The sequence below is a fragment of the Saccopteryx bilineata genome, chromosome 1 (assembly GCF_036850765.1).
Source record: "Saccopteryx bilineata isolate mSacBil1 chromosome 1, mSacBil1_pri_phased_curated, whole genome shotgun sequence".
Taxonomy (NCBI): Eukaryota; Metazoa; Chordata; class Mammalia; order Chiroptera; family Emballonuridae; genus Saccopteryx; species Saccopteryx bilineata.
Genome location: NC_089490.1, coordinates 152,915,207 through 152,936,433, shown reverse-complemented (window position 1 = coordinate 152,936,433; position 21,227 = coordinate 152,915,207). Strand labels below are relative to the sequence as shown.

Sequence of the window (21,227 nt, the reverse complement as noted above, 5' to 3'; positions counted from 1 at the left end):
AGACTATATATTTGACTTCTTTGCATCATTTATTGTCTCTTGCCTCCATCCCCCACCAGAATGTCAGCTCCACGAGGGAACTTGGTCTGCTTTGTTCCCTGCTGAGCCCGGAGCACCTTGAATAGTGCCTGGCACACAGGAAGGGCTCAAGAAATACACCTTAGCCCTGGCCAGATAGTCAGTTGATTACACAAAGGTTGCGGGTTTGATCCCCGGTCAGGACACATACAGGAACAGATTGATGTGTATCTTTCTCTCCCCCTTCCTCTAAAGATCAGTAAAACAAACAAACAATCAACCAATGACTGCATGAATAAGTGGAAGAATAAATCGATCTTTCTTTCTCTCTGTCTCTCTCCCTTCCTCTCTCTCTAAAAAAAAAAGAAGCACACCCTGAATGAATGAATAAAAGAGCAAATAAGTGAACAGTAATGAACACACTGGAAATCTCTCCTGTTTCTTGGTTTGCCATTGCCTCCCCTGAAGACACGGAGCCCCATGGGGCAGGGCCTGGCTCTCTAGTATGTACCCAACAAGTGCTCAGTAAATGAATGGCAGTGTCTGTGAGTCACTGCAGACATGAGTTCAGAATCTTACTTGGAGAATTAGAAACAAAGACTCCAGGGGACTCTGGACTTTGGGGCAGCAGTGACCTTTGTCCACACTCTCCCCTGCCCCCCACCCTGACCGCCCAGTCAGGGGCTGTCTCCGAAGGGCCTGCAGGTGAGCTGGTCCTGAACCTGGGTGATACAGGGTGAGCGACAGGGGCTGAGTGGAGCGGGATGGCAGGCGCAGGCAGATGAGGAATGCTCCAGCCCAGGAATGAATAAACAGGTTCCTTGGATGTCAGACATTGGGAGGCAGGGGATTCTTTGAACTTCAGCTTGGCTGAGGACATTTGGACAAGGACTGCAGCCAGGGGGTGTCATCAGGGCTAAAATTAGCATCTGATTTCTGCTCAGCCCCTCTCTCCAGGGACAGAGGGGAGGGAAGGTGGACCAGCCATCAGTGAAGTGAGCACTAACTTTGTGCCAGACCAAGCTCCTTGAATATGTTAATGCATTTAATTCTCTCAATGACCTGACAGGTACTATAGTATTAGTAGTCGTAGTATTCCCATTTTATAGGTAAGGAAACCGAGGTAGAGAGAAAGCACTTAACTCACAGTCATACAACACAAGGGGCAGGATTTGAATCCAGGACTTTGGGACTGTGCCCTCACCACTAGGGCCTTGCTGAAGGCCAGAGAGATGGCAGACTTGACACAGTAGGGACTTGAGAGAGGCAGACACGTGACCCCTTCTTTCTTCTCCCCCGGGACCTCTGGAGCCACAGTTCTAGCACCAAATTCAAATACGTCCACTGCACAGATGTCCCCTGTGTGGTTCATTGTACAGATGTGTGTGGGAATGAGTGCCTGGGGAGGGCAGGGATCCAGTTAAAGTTATTGGATATTTTCTAAAAAAACAAAAAACAAATATCTTATCTGCAGTTGGCAGATAGATGTGGACTCAACCTCCCCAGGGCTCCTCAAAGGCTTCTCCTGGGCTCCTTAGAAGGCCCAAGGTCCAGTACATAAGAGGGTCACAGCTAACAGGGAGGCCACCAGCATCCTGTGGCGACAGGGTCCCTCTAATGGGTTAGTATTTTTTTTTTTAGACAGAGACAGAGAGAGTCAGAGAGAGGGACAGATAGGGACAGACAGACAGGAAGGGAGAGAGATGAGAAGCATCAATTCTTCGTTGTGGCTCCTTAGCTGTTCATTCATTGCTTTCTCATATGTGCCTTGACTGGGGGGCTCCAGTAGACTGAGTGACCCCTTGCTCAAGCCAGCGACCTTGGGCTCAATCTGGTGAGCCTTGCTCAAACCAGGTGAGCCCCCACTCAAGCTGGCGACCTCGGGGTCTCGAACCTGGGTCCTTCGCATCCCAGTGCGATGCTCTATCCACTGCACCACCGCCTGGTCAGGCTGATGGGTTAGTATTGATCAGTATCCGGGCATTCATCCATAACACATGAGGAATAGCGGAGGCCCACTGTTGCTAGGGATGAGAAAAGGGTGCCAGAGAGGATCCAGCTGGATTCAAATTTCAATAAACAAATAAATCACACCTTAGTTTAAGAATGTCCCATATATCGGACGGGTCATAGACTAAACGTGGTTCATTTTACATCTAAAGTTCAAATGCAACTGGCCGTCTGTATTTTTATTTGCTTAATCTGACAACCTTAACTGGGGATATTAAGGAGGGCAGGCTGGCAATAATGGCCTGCTAATAAGGTGACTCCTGCTGAGTTTCCCAGGGGCTGGAGTAGAAGGGTGGGCTGGGAAACAGGATGGGGAGGAGGCCTTGGGCCTCTCTGCACTCGCCCCCCCCCCCCCCAGCTCCCTCCAAGTCTTGCCTGCTCTGGCTCATTATTCATTTTTAATGGTGGTCACTGGGCCAGAGTGTGGGCAGCAACACCTGGGACTGAAGCTCCCACAGCAGATGGCCTCACTAATGGGGGTGAGGAAGGGAGCCTTGGCCCACCAGGGGACTGGCCCAGGACAGGAAGTGTCCAATTTGGGGCAGGAGCAGGAAGACAGGTGGCCAGGGCTGCATCTCGGGCCGCCTTCACTGGTCCCTAGTGTCAACTGTGCTGGGTCCTCCTGAGCCCCAAATGTAGGGGTGAGGGGCTGCTCTGCCATTCCTGGCTTCCCCCAGCCTCTGGCTCCCCAGATGCTGCCATCGCCCGAACTTGTTACCCTCAGGAGCTTGCTGAAGCCTCAGCCACACTGAGGAGTACAGACTGAAGCTCAAGAAGGGGCTGATGGATCACCAGTGGCAGAGCTGGGATTCTTGGCCTTGCCCTTTTATTTTCTTAACTCTAAACCAGGGGTCCCCAAACTTTTTACACAGGGGGCCAGTTCACTGTCCCTCAGACCGTTGGAGGGCCAGACTATAAAAAAAACTATGAACAAATCCCTGTGCACACTGCACATATCTTATTTTAAAGTAAAAAAACAAAACAGGAGCAAATACAATATTTAAAATAAAGAACAAGTAAATTTAAATCAACAAACTGACCAGTATTTCAGTGGGAACTATGAGCCTGCTTTTGGCTAATGGGATGGTCAATGTGCTCCTCTCACTGACCACCAATGAAAGAGGTGCCCCTTCCGGAAGTGTGGTGGGGGCCGGATAAATGGCCTCAGGGGGCCACATGCGGCCCGCAGGCCGTAGTTTGGGGACCCCTGCTCTAAACCATTCTTTATGCTAGTCCTCCTGCCTGGTCACTCTTTCCCCTTTCTCTAGAAAATCTTCCTGGACACTCAGGCCAGATCAGGTGCTTCCTCTTCGTCCTCCCCCCTCTGAGTGTGACCAATGCAGCCCTGATCAACCTGAGTTGTAACTGGCAATGTGTCTCTCTCCTCTACTGGACTGAGTCTTCGGATGGTGGGCTGGGTCTGCCTTGGTCAGCACTGTGTCCCTACCACCAGACACAGGGCCTGTGACATTGCAGACCAAAGTGCACTGGAGTCAGCCACAGAGCCCTGGCTCTACTCCTCTTTGCTGTGTAACACTGGGAAAGTAGCTGTCCATCTCTGAGCCTTTATTTGCCCATCTGTAAAATGAGGTACTAGCACCTCCTTCTTATCCTGATTTGCAAAGAAATAATGTTATATAAAAGATACTGGAACGATGTATGGCTCTGGGGTGGGGGAGGCTCAACAAATATTTAAATATTTATGCAAATTAAAACACCTAGAGGAATGGCCAGAATCTGAAACACTGACAACACCAAATGCTGGTGAGGATGTGGAACAACAGGAACTCTCACTCATGACTGGTGGGAATGCACAATGGTGCAGCCACTTTGAAAGATAGTTAATTGATTTCTTTTTTTTTTAAATTTAAGATTTTCTTTTATTTATTCATTTTAGAGAAGAGAGAGAAAGAGAGAAGGCGGGGAGGAGCAGGAGGCATCAACTCCCATATGTGCCTTGACCAGGCAAGCCCAGGGTTTCGAACCAGCAACCTCAGAGTTCCAGGTCGATGCTTTATCTACTGCACCACCACAGGTCAGGCAACAGTTTGATGATTTCTTACAAAACTAAGCATACTCTTACGATATGATCCAGCAACCGTGCCTTGTAGTATTTACCCAAAGGGGTTGAAAACTTATGTCCATGGCCCTGGCTGGTTAGCTCAGTCAGGTAGAGTGTCCTCCCAAAACATCAAGTTTGCAAGTTTGATCCCTAGTCAGGGCACATACGGGGAGCAACCAATGAGTGTACAACTAAATGGAACCATAAATGAATGCTTCTCTCTCTCTTCTTTCCTCTGTCCCTCTAAAATCAATTAATCAAAAAGAAAAGTAGAAATAAACCCAAATAAACTTACGTCCGCACAAAACCCTGCACATAAATATTCATGGCAGCTTTACTCATAATTGTCAACATCTGGAAGCAAGCCAGATGTTCTTCAGGAGGTGATAAACTGGGACATTCAGACAGTGGGATGTTATCGGTGCTAAAAAGAAATGATCTATCCAGCTGTGAAGAGGCATGCAGGAAGCTTCAAATGTGTATTACTGAGTTAAAGAAGCCAGTTTGAAAAGACTACAACTGCATGATTCCAACTCTGTGACATTCTGGAAAAGGTGAAGCTATGGAGACAGCCAAAGGATCAGCGCTTGCCAAGGAGGGATGACCGGGTGGCGCTCAGAGGATTTTCAGGGCAGCAAAACTACTCAGTATGATACTGTAATGGAGGACACACATCATCACACAATTGTCTAAACTCACAGAATGTACACCACCAAGAGTGAGCCCCTCATGTCAACTGTGGATCTGGGTGAAGACGTGTCAGTGCAGGCCATCGACTGGAACAAATGTAGCCACAAATGCAAGGCCTTAATGCAGTAACGGGAAACTGTGTGTGCCTTTGGGGGGCAAGGTGGTATATGGGAACTCCGTACATTCTGCTAATTTTTCCTGTAAATCTAAACGCTTCTAAAAATAGTTAATTAATTTAACATTGTTTTTAGAAAGGCTGTGAGTATATCACCCATATACAAAATGACATTTACTGCATCATTAAAATTTTTTTTAAAAGATTTTATTTATTCATTTTTAGAGAAAGAGAGAGAGTGAGAGAGAGAGAAGGGTGGGGGGAGCAGGAAGCATCAACTCCCTTATGCTTCCTGCTTGACCAGGCAAGCCCAGGGTTTTGAACTGGCAACCTCAGCGTTCCAGGTAGACATTCATCCACTGTGCCACCACAAGTCAGGCCCACCATTAAAATTTTTTTAAAATTTATTAATTGATTTTAGAGGAGGGAGGGATGGGGAAAGAGAAAGAGAGAGAAACATTGATTTCTTATGTTCCACTTATGTGTTCATTGTTTGATTCTTGTATGTGCCCTGACCAGGGATAGAACCTGCAACCTTAGCATATTGGATGACTCTCTAACCAACTGAATTGCCTGGCCAGGGCTGCTGCACTACTTATAGTAGCAAAAACTTGGGAATAAAAAAATGTGCTTTAAAGGCACGACAATCTAGTTGCAGGATAGGATGTTTGTTTGTTTTGTTTTTTTTTTCAGGATAAAAAGCAAGAGATATTTTTCTAGTCCTGTTATTCCTTGTGATGCTTCCATCCTAGATAACCTTTACTACATTAAACCCGAATAGTCAACTTAAGCCCTTCAATGCCCATATTGTATATTGAGTGTAGGACCAACATTCAATACCATGTTGAATTGAATTCCCAGCAACCAACAAGATTGTGGCTGTTTGATGACAAGGGAATTCCTGCTTTCCCTGAATCAGACAACCTTTTCAAATGGGTGCAGATCATCCATGCAGTAGCTGGCACAATACATGAAGACCTGAGGTACAAACTCTCCCTAGAGTTCCCCCGTGGCTACCTGTATGTGCCCACGGTGAAGCTCCTCATGCCCTGCAACCACCTCAACATGGACACCTAGGTTAACATCTGCCTGAACATCCTGAACGACAAGTGGTCTGCCCTTTGTGACATCAGAACCATCCTACTTTCCACCCAGAGCCTGCTAAGACAAGTCAACATCAATAGCCCACTGAACACTTATGCTGCCAAGCTCTGGAAAAACCCCACCACTTTTAAGAAGTACTTGCAAGAAACCTATACAAAGCAGTTCTACAGCCAAGAGTCCTGACCCGCCTGTCCAGCCTTTCTCCTTGTTTTATTTTATTCTTTGATGGTCTATCCTTGCCTTGATTTCTGTATAGGACCCTGTATCTTCAGCTGTGGTGTCATATTTGTTTTGTTTCCGGTTTTCTTTTTTCTTTTTTTAGGTGAGAGGAGGGGAGATAGTGAGGCAGACTCCCACATGCACCCTGATGGGGATCCACCTGATAACCTCATCTGGGGTCAATGCTCAAGTACCAAGCTATTTTTAGTGCCTGTGGCTGTCACGCTCCCCTCAGCTCCCAGAGCCATGCTAGAACCAATCAAGCCACTGGCTGTGGGAGGAAAAGAGAGAGATATGGGAGAGAGAGAGAAGCAAGAGGGGGAGGGGTGGAGAAGCAGATGGTAGCTTCTCCTGTGTGCCCTGACTGGAAATCAAACCTGGGATGTCCGTACGATGCTCTATCCACTGGCCATGGCCTTGTTTCTGTTTTTCAAATTAAGTCTGGTTGAGCCTCTGTGATGACTATATTAAATAAATACAGTAAAAAAAGAGCAAGAAAAAGTTCTTTACAGAAATGTATTGTTATGAGGGAGCCAGACTAAGATTTGTGAACCAACAGGGATAGTGTGCTATGTTTCTGCAGGGGGAAAGTAAATATACAGTCATGTTTGTTTCGGCATGGAACATGGCTGGAGGGGAAAACAAGAAACCTGGCCAGGCCCCTGGGGAGAGCAGCAGGTCGGGGGAGAGGTGGGAGGGTGAATGGCAAATTTTTTCTGAATACCCTTTGGTATATTTTAAATTCTGTGGCCTGGGTCTGTTTTACCAATTGAAAAATCAACTGAGGTATATTTTAGAAAGACAGCTGTGAAAAAAACGAGCAAAATTAAAGTGTCTGGATGTGTGTACAAAAAAGGAGGGGGAGTTTAGGCCAGGCCGTGGGTCTGCCTGCAGCTCCTCCATTTGGGCTGAAAGTCTTCCCATGGGCTCTGAGCTGTGCTCTTGCCTGGCTCACACCTTTCTTGCTCTGGTTCAGCAAATATTCAGAGCCCAGCGGGTCCCTGGAGGTGAGACGTAGGCTGGGCTGGGGCCAGGCCTGATGGAACCCCTCATGACTCAGCCAACCACCCAGCATTCCTGGAAGCCACCAGGAAGCTTTGCTGGCTCTGAGGAGGGACCTGTAAACACCAGTATGGGGCTAGGGGCTGAGCCAGGCTATGCTTGGCTCCCAAATCCAAGGAGGACCTGAGGGAGGGGAGAGAGTGATTGGAGGGTAGCTCGGGGTGGGGGAAACTGCTCCATGCCTCAGTTTCCATACAGGCCAAGTCTTCTCTGGCAGTGGATTCCAGAGATGACCTGCACCCAGGGAACTAGGGGCTTCGCTGGGTCCTGAGCCCTAGATGTCAAGCCAGACAGGGTAGGAAGAGGCAAAGCTCTGCCCCACTTGCAGACCCCTGAAGTGATGACCAACCCAGCTTTGGCTTTAGGCTTTGAGGGTCAGGTGGGAAAGTGGGCTTTACTTCCCTGCCCCCCCCCCCGAATCCAGGGTCCTCCTTTCCTGAAACTGCCTCCTTCCCCTCTAGGATGGGGTCCTGCAGGCTCAATGGCGTGTTACCCCCAAGGCATCCAGGTCTTGGCCCCCTTTTGGTGCTGCTCCAGGGGCTCTTGCCAGGACAAGAACAATGTTTTCCTCCAGAAGGGCCCACTACAATGGAAGGACAGATTTCGTGGCATCTGGTGCCAGCACTCCCCACGGCAGTAAATCCTGCCCTCACTTGCTGTGTCCACCTGGGCAAGATGCCTTACTTGGCCTCTCCTCTCACTCATGATCCCCCCACCCCACCGCATGGCCCAGCTGTTATGAAGGGTTCAGCCCTGAGGCCTTTACACGCTGTTCTCTCTGCCTGGAACACCCCTTCCCCACAGTACCCCAGACTGGCTTCTTCCGGTCCCTCCCTAACCACCTCAGCTAAAGACAACCTCACCATTGTACCTGTGTCTTTTATGTCACCTTAGTTTTATCTCTCAAGCACAGTTCATGACCATTTACCTGTTTGCTCATTTAAAAAAATTATTCATTTTAGAGAGAGAGAGAGAGAGAGAAGGGGGGGAGGAGCAGGAAGCATCAACTCCCATATGTGCCTTGACCAGGCAAGCCCGGGGTTTCGAACTGGCGACCTCGGTGTTCTAGGTTGATGCTTCATCCACTGCGCCACCACAGGCCAGGCCTCATTTTTAACTGTTTTACTATTTCTCCCTCTATACCAGACTTTGAACACTCAGACGGCAGGGTCCTTGTTGGCTGATGTGACCTCAGGCTTGAGACTATGCCTGGCATAGATAGGTGCTCAATAAACACGACTCTTGACTTTGAGACTTGAGTATGGCTGGTTTCTCTCCCCTGCCCCCCTCCCCAGTCATCTAATTGGATGAAGTGAGGGGGACCCTGCCCAGAGCTGGCATCCAGGAAGCAGGGGCTGGGTCACACATTTATGGAGTCCTATGTTTCTAGGCTTGGTGCTGACTCAAGGGTACCAGCCAGAATGTCTCAGATCTCAAGGAGACCCATGTCTCAATAAACAATACACAATGGTGACATGGGATTTAGAAGCTAAATGCTACAGGCAAAAGTGCAGAGGGGAAAGGGAGTGTGGTGCCTGCTGGCCAGGTAGGATGACAAGTAAACGGGGTGTCAGGGAGGCTTCAATGAGGTGACATTTGAACTGAGATATGAAGGAGGTAAGGGGGAGAGCCGTGAGGACTTCTGGGGGAAGAGCAGTCCAGGTAGAGGGAACAGCATGTGCCAAGGTCCTGGGCTGGACCATGTGTGTTAGAGATCGGGGAGGAAGCTCATGTGGCTAGAGCAGTGAGCAAAGGGAAAAAGGAAGTGAGGGCAGGAAGGAGATGGGCAGGTTGTGCAGGGCCTTGTGGGCCATGGGGAGAAGTGGGGCTTTCACCCCAGAAAAGTGGGAGCCCTGGAGGGCTGTGGGCATAAGAGAGTCAGGACCTGACTCGGGTGCTCATAGGCACCCCCTGGTGGCTGTGGTGGGGCATACAGCCTGTTGTTCGTAGGGGAAGAGAGTCAACTCTGGGACACCAGGAAGGAGGCTGGTGCAGCAGTCCAGAGATGGAGACTGCCTGGAATAGCTGGGGTTGAGGCAGTGACGGTGGTAAGAAGTGGGGGTAACCTGGACATGCACACATAATGTTTTCCATCGAGGAGAAAATTTTCATCAGGGCCGAGGGTGACCAAGCAGTAAGGAGGGGACCTGACTCATGCTCACAGGTACTATCTGGTGGCTGCTGAGGGGAGAACAGACTGTGTGGAGTTGGGACCAGGGTGGAGATGAATGCACTGGTCCAGGCTGGTGATGATGGGGGCTGGGCTCAGGGGGAACCATGAAAGGGGAGAGAAGTGGGCAGACCTGGGTGAGACTGAGGGCAGAAGGGCTCACAAGGGGGTGAAAGAGCAAAAGAGCCCAGGCAGTGGGGTCAAACCCCAGCCCCTAGAAGTCTTCTACATTGCCTCTTGTGTTCCCAATGGATCAACAGGTACCTCAGCCTACACCCAACAAAACTTTGTGCAGGAACTGGAGGGGGTGTAGTTTTGTTTTGGAGATCCCCTTGTCCATTGGGTTGCGTTTGTTCCAGTCACCGACAGCTCCACTTGGAAGGTCTTTCTGAGACAATTTATATGTTGTATCCAACAGTAGTCCATAACAACAAAAGAACACCGCTGAGTGCCCACTGTGAGCCCAGCCCTCTGATGTCACCTCTCTGGGCCTCAGCTTCCTGTCTGTAAAACAGGGCCTAACAGCTGGCAGGTGGGAAAGGCTTTAGTTTTTCTCCTCCTGTCTTATTGAATCCCTTACATTTCCTTGGGTTAGAAAGAACTCAGAGACCCATCTGGCCCAACAGTTCCTGAGGGCTTTCCCCCACTGGGAAGTCTCTCAGGGCTAGTCCTCAGGAAGTGCCTGCTGGGGTAGGAAGGGAGGCCCTGCGATCGCTCTGCTGCTGTGCGCTCTCCTCCGCGCCAGGCCTGAGATCTTGCCATGACCTCTGTCCCATGTACTTCACCCTGGTGCACATCTGGAAAGATTTCTTCATCTTCACCTGGGGGCAGGAGGAAGTCTGCACAGGCCTTCCACTGCCCCAGGGAGGGGCTGCTCGAGCAGAAGCTGGGGTTTCAGGCGGGAGCGGGGACTGGATGCTCTGAACAGGAGCCTGCGTGTGGGGTGGGATGATGTCAGCCCCTGAAAGACTAGTAAATGTTTACAGGCAAGGGGGCCTGGGTTTTGGGGGTCCCTGGAGTCTGGCAGGCAGTTGCTTCCTCCTGCCGCATTCTGGGAGGCCTGGCAGGTTTGTTTTAGTGCTGGCGGCTGGCCAGGCAAGGGCTGGGCGGGTGGTGAGCGCAGCCCCTGGTCTGAGTTGTCTATAGAGGGGAAACCAAGGCTGGGAAGCAGGAAGAGGCTGGCTGGCTGCAAACTTCACCTTCCTTCCCACCTGGCACGGAGCTTGGGCTTCAAGGAGAAGTGGTGGGGGAGGCCGAGGATGGGTGTGCAGGAGAGGAAGGCCCAGGCGGACCTGGTTCTGGCTGCCGTCCTGGCACTAAGTGACCAGCTCCCTCCCTGCTCCAGGACTCTGTCTTCCCTCCATGCAAGGGTCTTGGTCTGTGGTACCTACTTCTACAAGTTGTTGCCGCTGCTGCTTCGGGCAGGATGAATGGGAAGTGGATACGGAGGCAGGGACAATGTGGCTCCTCTATGGACACCACAGGTCTGCGGACCTGGGGGTGGCCAGCCGTCCAGCTGAGCATGGTGGGCTCTGCCCCCTGCTGGCCACTGCAGGAACAGACTAGGCTGGTGCAGGAGCAGAGGGGCCTAGTTCCCCAGAGGGGAACCAAATATTTCTGAGGGACCCTGTTAACTCTACTTCTCAGGAGGGAGAACTGAGGGCAGATCAGGAAAGCACCACCTGCTGGGATCTGAAGGCAGGTCTGGGAACCCGGCATGCTCTCAGGGCTCTGGCAGGCCTCTGGGCCCCTCCTGTCAGAGCCCTTGGGGGGGGGGGGTGTCTCCATCCCTTCTCAGGGAACCCCAAGGCCAGACTCAGAATGCCTGTGCCCGTGAAGGAAGGGCCTTCATGGGAGACAGGGAGACTAAGGCAGCAGGGCACAAGAGAACCGGAATGACTGTGCTGGGCACTAAAGAATCAGCAGTGCGGCCAGCGGTGGACAGCGGCAGTGCCCATGTTTTTGGTCCACAGAGGTTTAGTTTTAGCTGATCACTACCCGACTGAGTTATTACCTGCGGTAGACAGAAGAGGAAAGCAAGGCTCTAGGTTTGGCTTTCAACCATGTCTAGGCCCCAGGGGTGGGTGTGAGAGAAAGAGGAAGGGACAGGGAGGACATGGGTAAAGAGGGGCAAGAGGGCTGCAACCAGCCTAGCTGCCCCTGCCGCTAGGACCACCTGCAGAGCCCAGACCTTGCCAGGGCACAACCCAGCTCCCCGGGGCGGGGCCTGGAGAGCTCTAATTTATGACCCTTCTCAGCGTGTTGGAGCAAGCCAGGCCTTCCTCTCCAGCTGCCAGGAAGCACTGAGCCAGTTTTGCAGAAAGCCTGGGGGCTCAGCCGGCCAGTATTCTGGGGCTGCCTAAATCACTGTGCCTGACAGCTGGTCCCCCGTGAGGATCTGAGTCTCTCCTTTTGTTGCTGCCACAGGCCCTTACCCTGCTGCCACAGTTTCCCAGTGGCCTGTCACCCACCTGTCTGATGGGGACAAGGCTCTGGGGCCTGGCCATCTGGGCTCTCTGCTCCAATGCCCAGGAATTTGGAGTTGGGCTGTGTGTAGGCCTTGGGCGTATTTTCCAAATGTTTTTGGCTTTGGGGGGAGGCCTAGACTGGGGATGACCTGTGACCTGCAGGGGAGTGGCAGGAAAAGCTGTGAGAGGCTGTCCCAGCTCCCACCCACAGGTTCCTGCCTCCCAATGCCCTCTCCCTGCTTCAAGGCCCCCTTGGTGCCTGTGGCTCGGTGGGAGAACAAACCCAGATGCCTAATCTCCTGCCCCGTTCCTCCTTTCCACCCAATCCATCCTGATGCACCCTGGCTGGCACTGGCCTGCCACTGTACCCAAGAACAGCAGGTGAGGAGGAAAGGGAGATGCACACACAAATCTACACAGAATTTAATTTTAGGGGCATTTCCACTTGTCCAGGGTTGAGGGACGTGGTGGGGCTCACACCTTGGGCTCTGCGAATAACCTCCAGCCCTCCAGCTGGCCCATCTTGACCAGGGCTGCTGTTAAGCCCATGTACGCGCAGGCTGCAGCTCCAATCCCGTAGCTGTGGGCTGTAAGGGTGGAGAGTGGTGTTAAGCTCTGTGCAGCCTGCCCCTGCCCCTGCCCCTGCCCAGTCTGAGCAGGCACCCCTTCCTTAAGGGATTAAGTCACTTGGCCCTCTGACTTGGAAGGTGTGTGTGAAAACTAAGGCTGAAAGAGAGGCAGGAATACTGGCTGTCGAGGCAGGGGGCATTCAAGCCGCATTGGTGAGTCTCAGCCTGTGCCCCCCTTGTAGGCACAAGGCCCTGTGTCTGCCATGTAAGCTGCCACCAGAACCTCTGCTGAGGGTAGGGCTCACACCCCTTCACAGGCCTGGGGGCACATGTCAACCCCAGACTTTGCCCAAGGCCTCAAAGCAAAGGCAGGATGGTGCGGGCTGCTCCCTCTGTGGCATCCCTCCCTCTCTGCCACCTGGCACCTTCCGACACTCCCAGCCTGTTGGGCCAGGGTAGTTGAACTGCGTGTGGTCTCTGAGGCTATGGGAGGCAGGAAGAAAGGTGCCTGCTCCATTTCAGGTGTTTCCACCATGCCAGGCTGGCCTGGGCTTGCCCCGCCCACCAGGGAGGCATGCTCTACTGGGTCCCAGGTGACCTCAGGCTACCTTAGCCCTGTCTCTGAGCCTTAGTTTCTGCATCTGTAAAGTGGGGATGGTGAGAGTAGCACCCCCACAGGGCTGTGTGTTCAGTCCTTCAGTCAACTAGGGCTGTGGAATGGGGAGAGGGATGGCAGTGCGAGAGCCAGTACCACCACCTCCGTGTTCATGGGCTGATGGCAGAAACAGGCAGTGACCTCTAATTCTCTGACAAAGTACAGCAGACAAAGGAGAGGGATATGGAATGAGGGTGGCGGGGGTCCTAGATTGTACACAGAGAAGTTGGTGACAGAGGGAGCTGTACTGACATCTGGGGGAAGAATGTTTAAGCAGAGGGAATAAACAGCCCATGCAAAGGTCCTGGGGCAGAATGGTACCTGGTGTGTTGGAGGAACAGGAAGGACAGGAGGGCTGTGAGGTGGGTGTACGGCAGGTGCTTAAGCAACAGCAGCTGTTACTATCATTAAACTGGCTGGTAGCTGAGGTTCAAAAGTACTGGGAGCTTTCACGGAGTGGGTGTCCTACACACTTGGCCTTGCCTGGCTGCCCCCGTCCAGGACATAACACAGAGAGCAGAGGGTCAGTGGGGCGGGGGGCAGGGTTGGGGAGCTCACTCACTGCGTGCTCCCAGGGTCAGGCCTCCAGCGCAGCCTCCAATGAAGTAGTTAAGGGGGTCGTCGGGCTTCTCGCGGACCTGAGCACTGACACAGGAGGCAATGCCAAATATGGCACCGATGGCAGCTGTGGGACAGATGGGAAGGGGCAGGCACTGAGTCAGGGGCCCAGAGGGGCGTGCAGACAGACCATGTCAGAAAGGACCTTGAAGAGAAGCAAAATGCTGCCCCAGGCTCACTCACCTGCAGTAAATGTGTACCTTCCTGTCCTGGCCACACCCTCCAGGAAGGAGTCAGGGGGCTTGAGTGCAACACTGTAAGCGGAGGTGATCAGGCCTGCAGGATGAAAGGTGTACGAGGTGGCTCAGACGACTTGGTCCTCTGCATTGAGCAGTGGTCCTGGCTGGGGAGCAGGCCCCTCTACCACCTGATAAGCCCTCTCTTCCCTGGTCCCTACTGCACTCCCCAAGGTAGCTCAGCTGGGATGGGAACGGGGTCTGCCGCTACAAGCTGGGGCTGTCACCTTGCCTCTAGCCCCCAGGTGTCCCTCCTAAGACCGCTCCTGCAGAAGGCCTGCTGAGTCCCCTTCACCCTCATGGGCCAGCCCACTATGCAGAGGACATGTGGACGGGCCTGGGGCCTCAATGGCCAGGCTGCTCCCCAGCCTTGAGTGTAGGCATAGCTGCCACAGCAGCACCCCCAGAGACTCTGGTACCCGGGCCCTACTCCCATCAAAGGTTCTATTCTCCTGTGGGGGCTGGGGCTCCCTGGCCTAATCCTCCTTGGCAAAGGCTTGACTCCTGGGGCGCCAACATCTCCTCGTTGCCACCAAAGGCCCCCTCCCTGCTGGCAACTCTGGCCTGGGCCCATCCCTCCCACCTGGCTGGCTGGGCGGCCCCCATTCCCACTTGGCATCGCTACTGCTGTCAGTTTTTCCATCTCTGCCACTGGCCTGGCTACCCTATCCCTGACATCGGCTTTTACACATGAGGGACCTGAGTTGGGGCTGGGACTAGAACTGAGCGTCAAGTGGGTTGCAAGGACCAAGGTTCTCTCCTGAAGCATCCTGAGTGAACACTGATCTGGGCCACTGTGAGGGTCTGGGGTGAGGCTGGGGCAGGCTCTCAGCAGCTTCCTCCACCAGACCCTCCTCAGTGAATGGGCAGACGAGGGTCCACCTGGCTGGCTGCTTGAAACCAGAACAGCTCAACAGGGGCTCCCCGTCTTTGAGCTGCCCCTGCTCAGGGAAATAACGTACCCTCCTCTCCCTAGAGACCCCCAGTGTTGCCCAATTGTCAGCGGGGACCTCTTGGGGCAAGCCCATTCCATCCCAGAGAAAACAGAACTGTTACCTGCCACGTGGCAAGCATAGGCACTGCTCTACTCACTCTCCTCAGGGACTGTGGGGCTCAGTACCCTTATTATCTGTTGCATCCTGGGAGGAAAAAGGAGGTGGCCTCAGAGAGGCAGAGAGACTTGTCTGAGGTCACCAAACAGAGCAGTCTGGAAGCCAGGTGAGTCTTCCCCTACCTAGGGCCATGGTTGAACCCTCACAGCAGCCCCAGGGAGTGGGCTCCTCAGTCCCCAAGCTTCCTACTTCTCAGGAGCCACCCACCAGGAGCCACCCACGGGACCTTTCAGGCTGGGCAGGGCCGTCCACACTAGCCTAGGCTCAGATTCAGCACACAGAAGCTGCTGTGGGAGACTTTTCTCTCTGGATAATGGAGTTAATATTCAGAGTAACTGTAAGAAAAACCAAGATGGCACCTTACATCCCAAGTGGATAAACTGAGGCCCAGGTATGAGGGGAAAAGAGTCACATGGAAAGAGAGCTCTAGTATACCTTCAGTTCACACAATGTTATTTCTTTTTTTTTTTTTTCTTCTCTTTTCTGAAGCTGGAAATGGGGAGAGACAGTCAGACAGACTCCCGCATGCGCCCGACCGGGATCCACCCAGCACGCCCACCAGGGGCCACGCTCTGCCCACCAGAGGGCGATGCTCTGCCCCTCCAGGGCGTCGCTCTGCCGCGACCAGAGCCACTCTAGCGCCTGGGGCAGAGGCCAAGGAGCCATCCCCAGCGCCCAGGCCATCTTTGCTCCAATGGAGCCTTGGCTGCAGGAGGGGAAGAGAGAGACAGAGAGGAAGGAGGGAGGGGTGGAGAAGCAAATGGGCGCTTCTCCTATGTGCCCTGGCCGGGAGTTGAACCCGGGTCCCCCGCACACCAGGCCGACGCTCTACCGCTGAGCCAACCAGCCAGGGCCCAGTTCACACAATGTTACATGTCAAATTTATCCACTAAACCCCCCCACAAAAGAGGTCTCATGTGCAAAGCACCTGTCTGCAGACTCTCCAATCTTTTTTCTCCTGACCTCATGATGAACCCGTGTCCCCACTTGACCTCAGAGAGGCTGGATAGAGGGGGTTAGACTCTGTTCCAGCCCAGCAAGCACTTTCCCCCAGGAACTGTCATTCCCACATGATACCCCCACCCCACCACTTGTAAAGAGGCCTCGTCAGAGGGGGCTCCTAGTCCTGCCTGGAACCTGGTGAGTCTTGATCTCAGGAGCTGGGTCAGGAAAGAGTCTCTAAGGAACCCCTGAAGGAGAACCACTGACAAGATTCAGTGATGCCCCCAAACCCAGTCATACAGTGAACTCTGGAGGCACCTTATCAACATTATCCCATATGCCTGTGGCCATGCTGGACACAGAGAGTGCTCTGACAATTCTGCGTGCTCTTAGAAGTCCTTGAACTGGGAGTGAATGACCCAAGAGCCCCCTGATTATTCCAGGATCAAGCCTGTCCCATGCCAACTCTCCCAAAGCAATCACCCAGTATGCTGGCCTGCCATAACTCCTCATGCTGCAACCCCCAGCACACAGAGTCTCTGACTTCCTCAAAGGACTTCTTCCCCAACACCTCAGCCTGCTCGAGTTTCCTCTTAGCTTCCCATAATGACTTCCAGACATGGTACATTTGTTCATTCATTCATTTAGTTACTGTGTGCCATCATTAATTCATTAACTCGGTTCACCCATGCATTCATTCAGTCACACCCACATTTGTATGTGGGTACAAATAGCTACTGTGTACCCACAACCATTCAATCAAAAATTCATTCACTCGCCTGACCTGTGGTGGCGCACTGAATAAAGTCTCCAGGTGGAATGCTGAGGTCGCTGGTTCGAAACCCTGGGCTTGTCCGGTCAAGGCACATGTGAGAAGCAACGATTACTATGAGTTGATGCTTCCCGCTCCTCCCTCCCTTTTATTCTCTTCTCCCTCTAAAAATCAATAAATAAAATCTTAAAAAAAAATTTATTCACTCATAGTTACCATGTGCATTCATTCATTTATTCACAGTTACTGTCTTCTTTCCTTGAACACCAGTTATGGTGCAGCTACAAGGTGTTGGGCTCCGCTGGCAGTAGGGCTCCCTCCAGGGGCTCACCAGCTCAGGGAAGCCAAACATGAAACCAGTCCTCTTGTGAGGGCTCAGCAGAGGTAAGGAATGAAGGAGTGGGTAGGTGAGGGAAGATAAAGGAGCATGTTTAAGCCAAGTTCTGCATGGTGAACGGCGGCTAGTGAAAGTGCACATACACACTCCCACTCAAACACCAGTGTTAATGTCTTCCTCAGTTTCAAAATGCCCCAATGCAGTGATTTTCAACTGGTGTGCTGCAAGAATTTTTAATGAGGTCGCCAGTTCGAAACCCCGGGCTTGCCTGGCCGAGGCACATATGGGAGTTTATGCCTCCTGCTCCTCTCCCCCTTTCTCTCTTCCTCCTTAATTTAAAAAAATGGAAGAAAAAAAAAAAAGCATAAATCGCCTTGGCCAGTTGGCTCAGTGGTAGGGCTTTGGCCCATCGTGTGGAAGTCCTGGGTTTAATTCCCAATCAGGGAACACAGAAGAAGCGACCATCTGCTTCTTCACCCCTCCCCCTTCTCTCTCTCTCCCACTCTCCTGCAGCCATAGGTCAAATGATTCAAGGACGGTTGGTCCTGGGCTCTGAGGATGGCTCCATGGGCTCACCTCAGGTGCTGGAATGGCTTGGTTGCCGAGCAACACAGCAATGGCTCCAGATGGGCAGAGCATTGCCCTGGTGGAAGGCTTGCCAGGTGGATCCCGGTTGGGACGCATGCAGGAGTCTGCATCTGTTTCCCCACCTCTCACGTAATTAAAAAAAACCCCACATATGTGTGTGTGTGTGTGTGTGTGTGTTTTAACAGAGACAGAGAGAGAGTCAGAGTAAGAGAGAGGGATAGATAGGGACAGATAGACAGGAACGGAGAGAGATGAGAAGCATCAATCATTAGTTTTTCATTGCGACACCTTAGTTCAGTGGTAGTCAACCTGGTTCCTACAGCCCACTAGTGGGTGTTCCAGCTTTCATGGTGGGCGGTAGCTGAGCAAACAAAGTATAAATAAAAAGATAGATTTAACTATAGTAAGTTGTTTTCTTTTTTTTACAGAGGCAGAGATAGACAGGGACAGACAGACAGGAATGGAGAGAGATGAGAAGCATCAATCATCAGTTCCTCGTTGCGCACTGCGACTTCTTAGTTGTTCATTGATTGCTATCTCACATGTGCCTTGACCGTGGGCCTTCAGCAGACGGAGTGACCCCTTGCTTGAGCCAGCGACCTTGGGTCCAAGCTGGTGAGCTCTTTGCTCAAGCCAGATGAGCTCGCACTCAAGCTGGCGACCTCGGGGTCTTGAACCTGGGGGGTCTTCCGCATCCCAGTCCGACGCGCTATCCACTGCGCCACCACCTGGTCAGGCATATAGTAAGTTGTTTTATAAAGATTTATTCTGCCAAACTTAGCAAAAATCTGACATAAAGTACTTGGTAAGTAATTATTATTATATGCTTTAACTTGCTGTAACTCTGCTTTATAAATTTTATAAAGTAAAGTTACTTCCCTACTTTATAAATCACCATTACTGTGGAACCTGTGGGCGGTTAGAAAAGTTTACTACTAACAGAGATACAAAAGTGGGCGGTAGGTATAAAAAGGTTGACTACTCCTGCCTTAGTTGTTCATTGATTGCTTTCTCATATGTGCCTTGATGGGGAGGGGGGAGGCAGCACAGCACACCGAGTAACCCCTTGCTTGAGCCAGCGACCTTAGGTCCAAGCTGGTGAGCTTTGCTCAAACTAGATGAGCCCACGCTCAAGCTGGCGACCTTGGAAGTCTCGAACCTGGGTTCTCTGCATCCCAGTCTGACGCTCTATCCACTGCGCTACCGCCTGGTCAGGCCATATATTCTTAAAACATGCAATATCTGATTATTTAGTCAGGGGCACTGATATCTTTTTTCTTAGATTGTCATATAAAAAAATGACAACAGTCAATACAACAGTAGCTATCTGGAGTGAATGAATCAAAATTATACCTATTTTTTCATCAGATTGGCAAAAAATATATTTTTTGGTATGCTACAGAACTTTATCTTATTTTAAATTAAATTTAATTAACTATAGAGACAGAGAAACAATTTTTTGTTCCACTTATTTATGCATCCACTGGTTGATTCTTGTATGTGCCCTGACTGGGGATTGAACCTAGGTCAACCTTGGTGAATTGATATGATGCTTTAACTAAATTAGCTACTGGTCAGGGCAGAATTTTAGTAGTTTCTGTGTGCCATGAGATGAAAAAGGTTGAAAATCGCTGCTCTAAAGCACCCATTTCTCCAATCTTCTCCCTGAAAGGCCCACACATCCTTCAGTTGACCCTCCCTCCACATTAATTTCCAGAGACACAACCATGAACCTCCAGACATTCGCCAATGTCAGCATCTTCCCATAAAAATTCACCAGAATAACTTCTTCTACAGTGACCCGATCTCACACTACTCAGCCCTCCCAGGCTTTCTAAGTGCCCCCATAGGAATCCCATTACACACACACACCCTTAACTGTCCCAATACCTTGCCATTCAAGCACTCTACATAACCCATCCCCTGGGATGCCCTCTTCAGTCTTTTCTCTTGACGACCCTCCATAAGGACTGTGGGCACACATTCCTTGCCCCAGCCACCTCCAGGAGATCAGCAGACCTGGATTTGCAGCCTGGCTTCAAAAGACCCTGGGGCAGTTAATACACCTCTTCGACCTTCAGTTTCCATTTCTGAGAAATGAAGATGATAATGGTCTTAATAAATATGTTGATAATGATAGTGATTATTAGGTCTACCCTAATGCAAATGCCTCCCAATGGGGACTCTGCTTCTACTAGGCTGTTTCAGGAGCTGGAGATACAGAGATACAGAGGTGGCCAAAACCACAGTATCTACTTCCAGGGAGACTGAGAATGAAAGGGGACTAAAAGGGGTAAGACTCAGGGGTTTTCCCGGCAGCGGAATGCCAGTTCTGTGGGTCCCCTCACACCCTCAAGGCTTTCCTTGTAGTAGTCCTCCACCCACTACACCTTCGATCTCCTCAGCATCCCTAGGATCCCTCTAGTGGCCCCAGTAAAACTTCAGGTGTCCCAAACCATCTGACTCCTCTGCATCCTAAAAAGACCTCATCTCATTTCAGAACTTCCTCAAACTTGTGTACCCCTCTCAGATATTCCAATAACACATGACCTCTCCCCGAAATAATCTCAAAGTTACCCTGTTGGGGAGTCTCAGGACTCTCCCGCTCTGTAACCCAGATAAAGGCCCTGTCTCACTCCAAGACCTCCAAAGAGCCTGATGATCACTTCAACAATAACTTCCAAACCCCAGCATCCAGGGACCGCTTCCAATAATGCCAGTGACTAGCCTGTAACATGGACCACAACCTCCCTGTGCCCTCCAACTCTGCGACACTCCCCCGCCCCAAAAGAAACTTTTCTCTCACACAATACGTCCCCATGACTGTCCTGGACACCCAGTCGAGGACCACCTACCATCCCGCGAGATTCCCAGCCCCGATGTGACTGACACCCTTGGATAGCTTCAACTGACCCTATGACTTCTCTGCACCATCTGAATTAGTCCGACACTCCGCAAAGTTTACATCGTAAAGGCGCCCCCCAGACACCCTGACAACAACCATACGCCACCCGGCCAGTTCCCCCGGTCACCCTCGGATCGCCCCTAGTGATCTTATGACCTCCCTGCACCCTCCGCCCTCGGGGCCTGGCTGGCCGGTGCTCACCAACGGCACCACTGATACTGGTGCTGGCGTAGGCCTTGCGGTGACACTCAGTGCCGTCGGGGATGTCCCAGTACCTCTGAATAAGCGTCCGCGCCATGGCTACGCACCCCGACCCCCACACTATACACCGAACAGTACCCACGGGCCAAGGGCAACTGTCGCTCGCTATCGCGAGACTTCCTGGATGGCGCGCGCAGCAGCCTTTGCGGACCGGCCGACAACAAGCATGCAACTTTATTGAGTGCCGCGGCCAGAGAGAAACACGGGTTGCGCGCACGCGCCGAGTTTGGAACTGGCGTGAAGAGGGCGTGTCCACCGGCCGATTTCCGGAAGGGGAACCTGAGGTCAACCAGGATCAGGGAAGGTAGATCTCA

At 51.8% G+C, this 21,227-nt stretch overlaps 1 protein-coding gene across 1 annotated transcript; it reads right to left on the bottom strand.

Annotated features, from left to right (window-relative positions):
* Positions 1 to 12,323: 12,323 nt before the first annotated feature.
* NDUFA11 (NADH:ubiquinone oxidoreductase subunit A11) lies at positions 12,324 to 21,043 on the bottom strand. The gene is made up of 4 exons (XM_066274768.1): positions 20,854 to 21,043; positions 13,944 to 14,036; positions 13,705 to 13,827; positions 12,324 to 12,505 (listed from the first exon to the last, which is right to left on the bottom strand). The coding sequence occupies exons 1-4, from the start codon at positions 20,948 to 20,950 to the stop codon at positions 12,393 to 12,395; spliced, it is 426 nt and encodes a 141-aa protein (XP_066130865.1). The 5' UTR covers positions 20,951 to 21,043; the 3' UTR covers positions 12,324 to 12,392.
* Between the last annotated feature and the right edge of the window lie 184 nt (positions 21,044 to 21,227).

Bases quoted from the DNA above. Each gene is read 5' to 3' on its own strand.
- NDUFA11 (XM_066274768.1), bottom strand. From the start codon at position 20,950: ATGGCGCGGACGCTTATTCAGAGGTACTGGGACATCCCCGACGGCACT. The intron at 14,037-20,853 runs GTGAGCACCGGC...TTCATCCTGCAG, and splicing joins CAGTATCAGTGGTGCCGTTG to GCCTGATCACCTCCGCTTAC. The intron at 12,506-13,704 runs GTGAGTGAGCTC...CCACCCTTACAG, and splicing joins CCTGACCCTGGGAGCACGCA to CCCACAGCTACGGGATTGGA.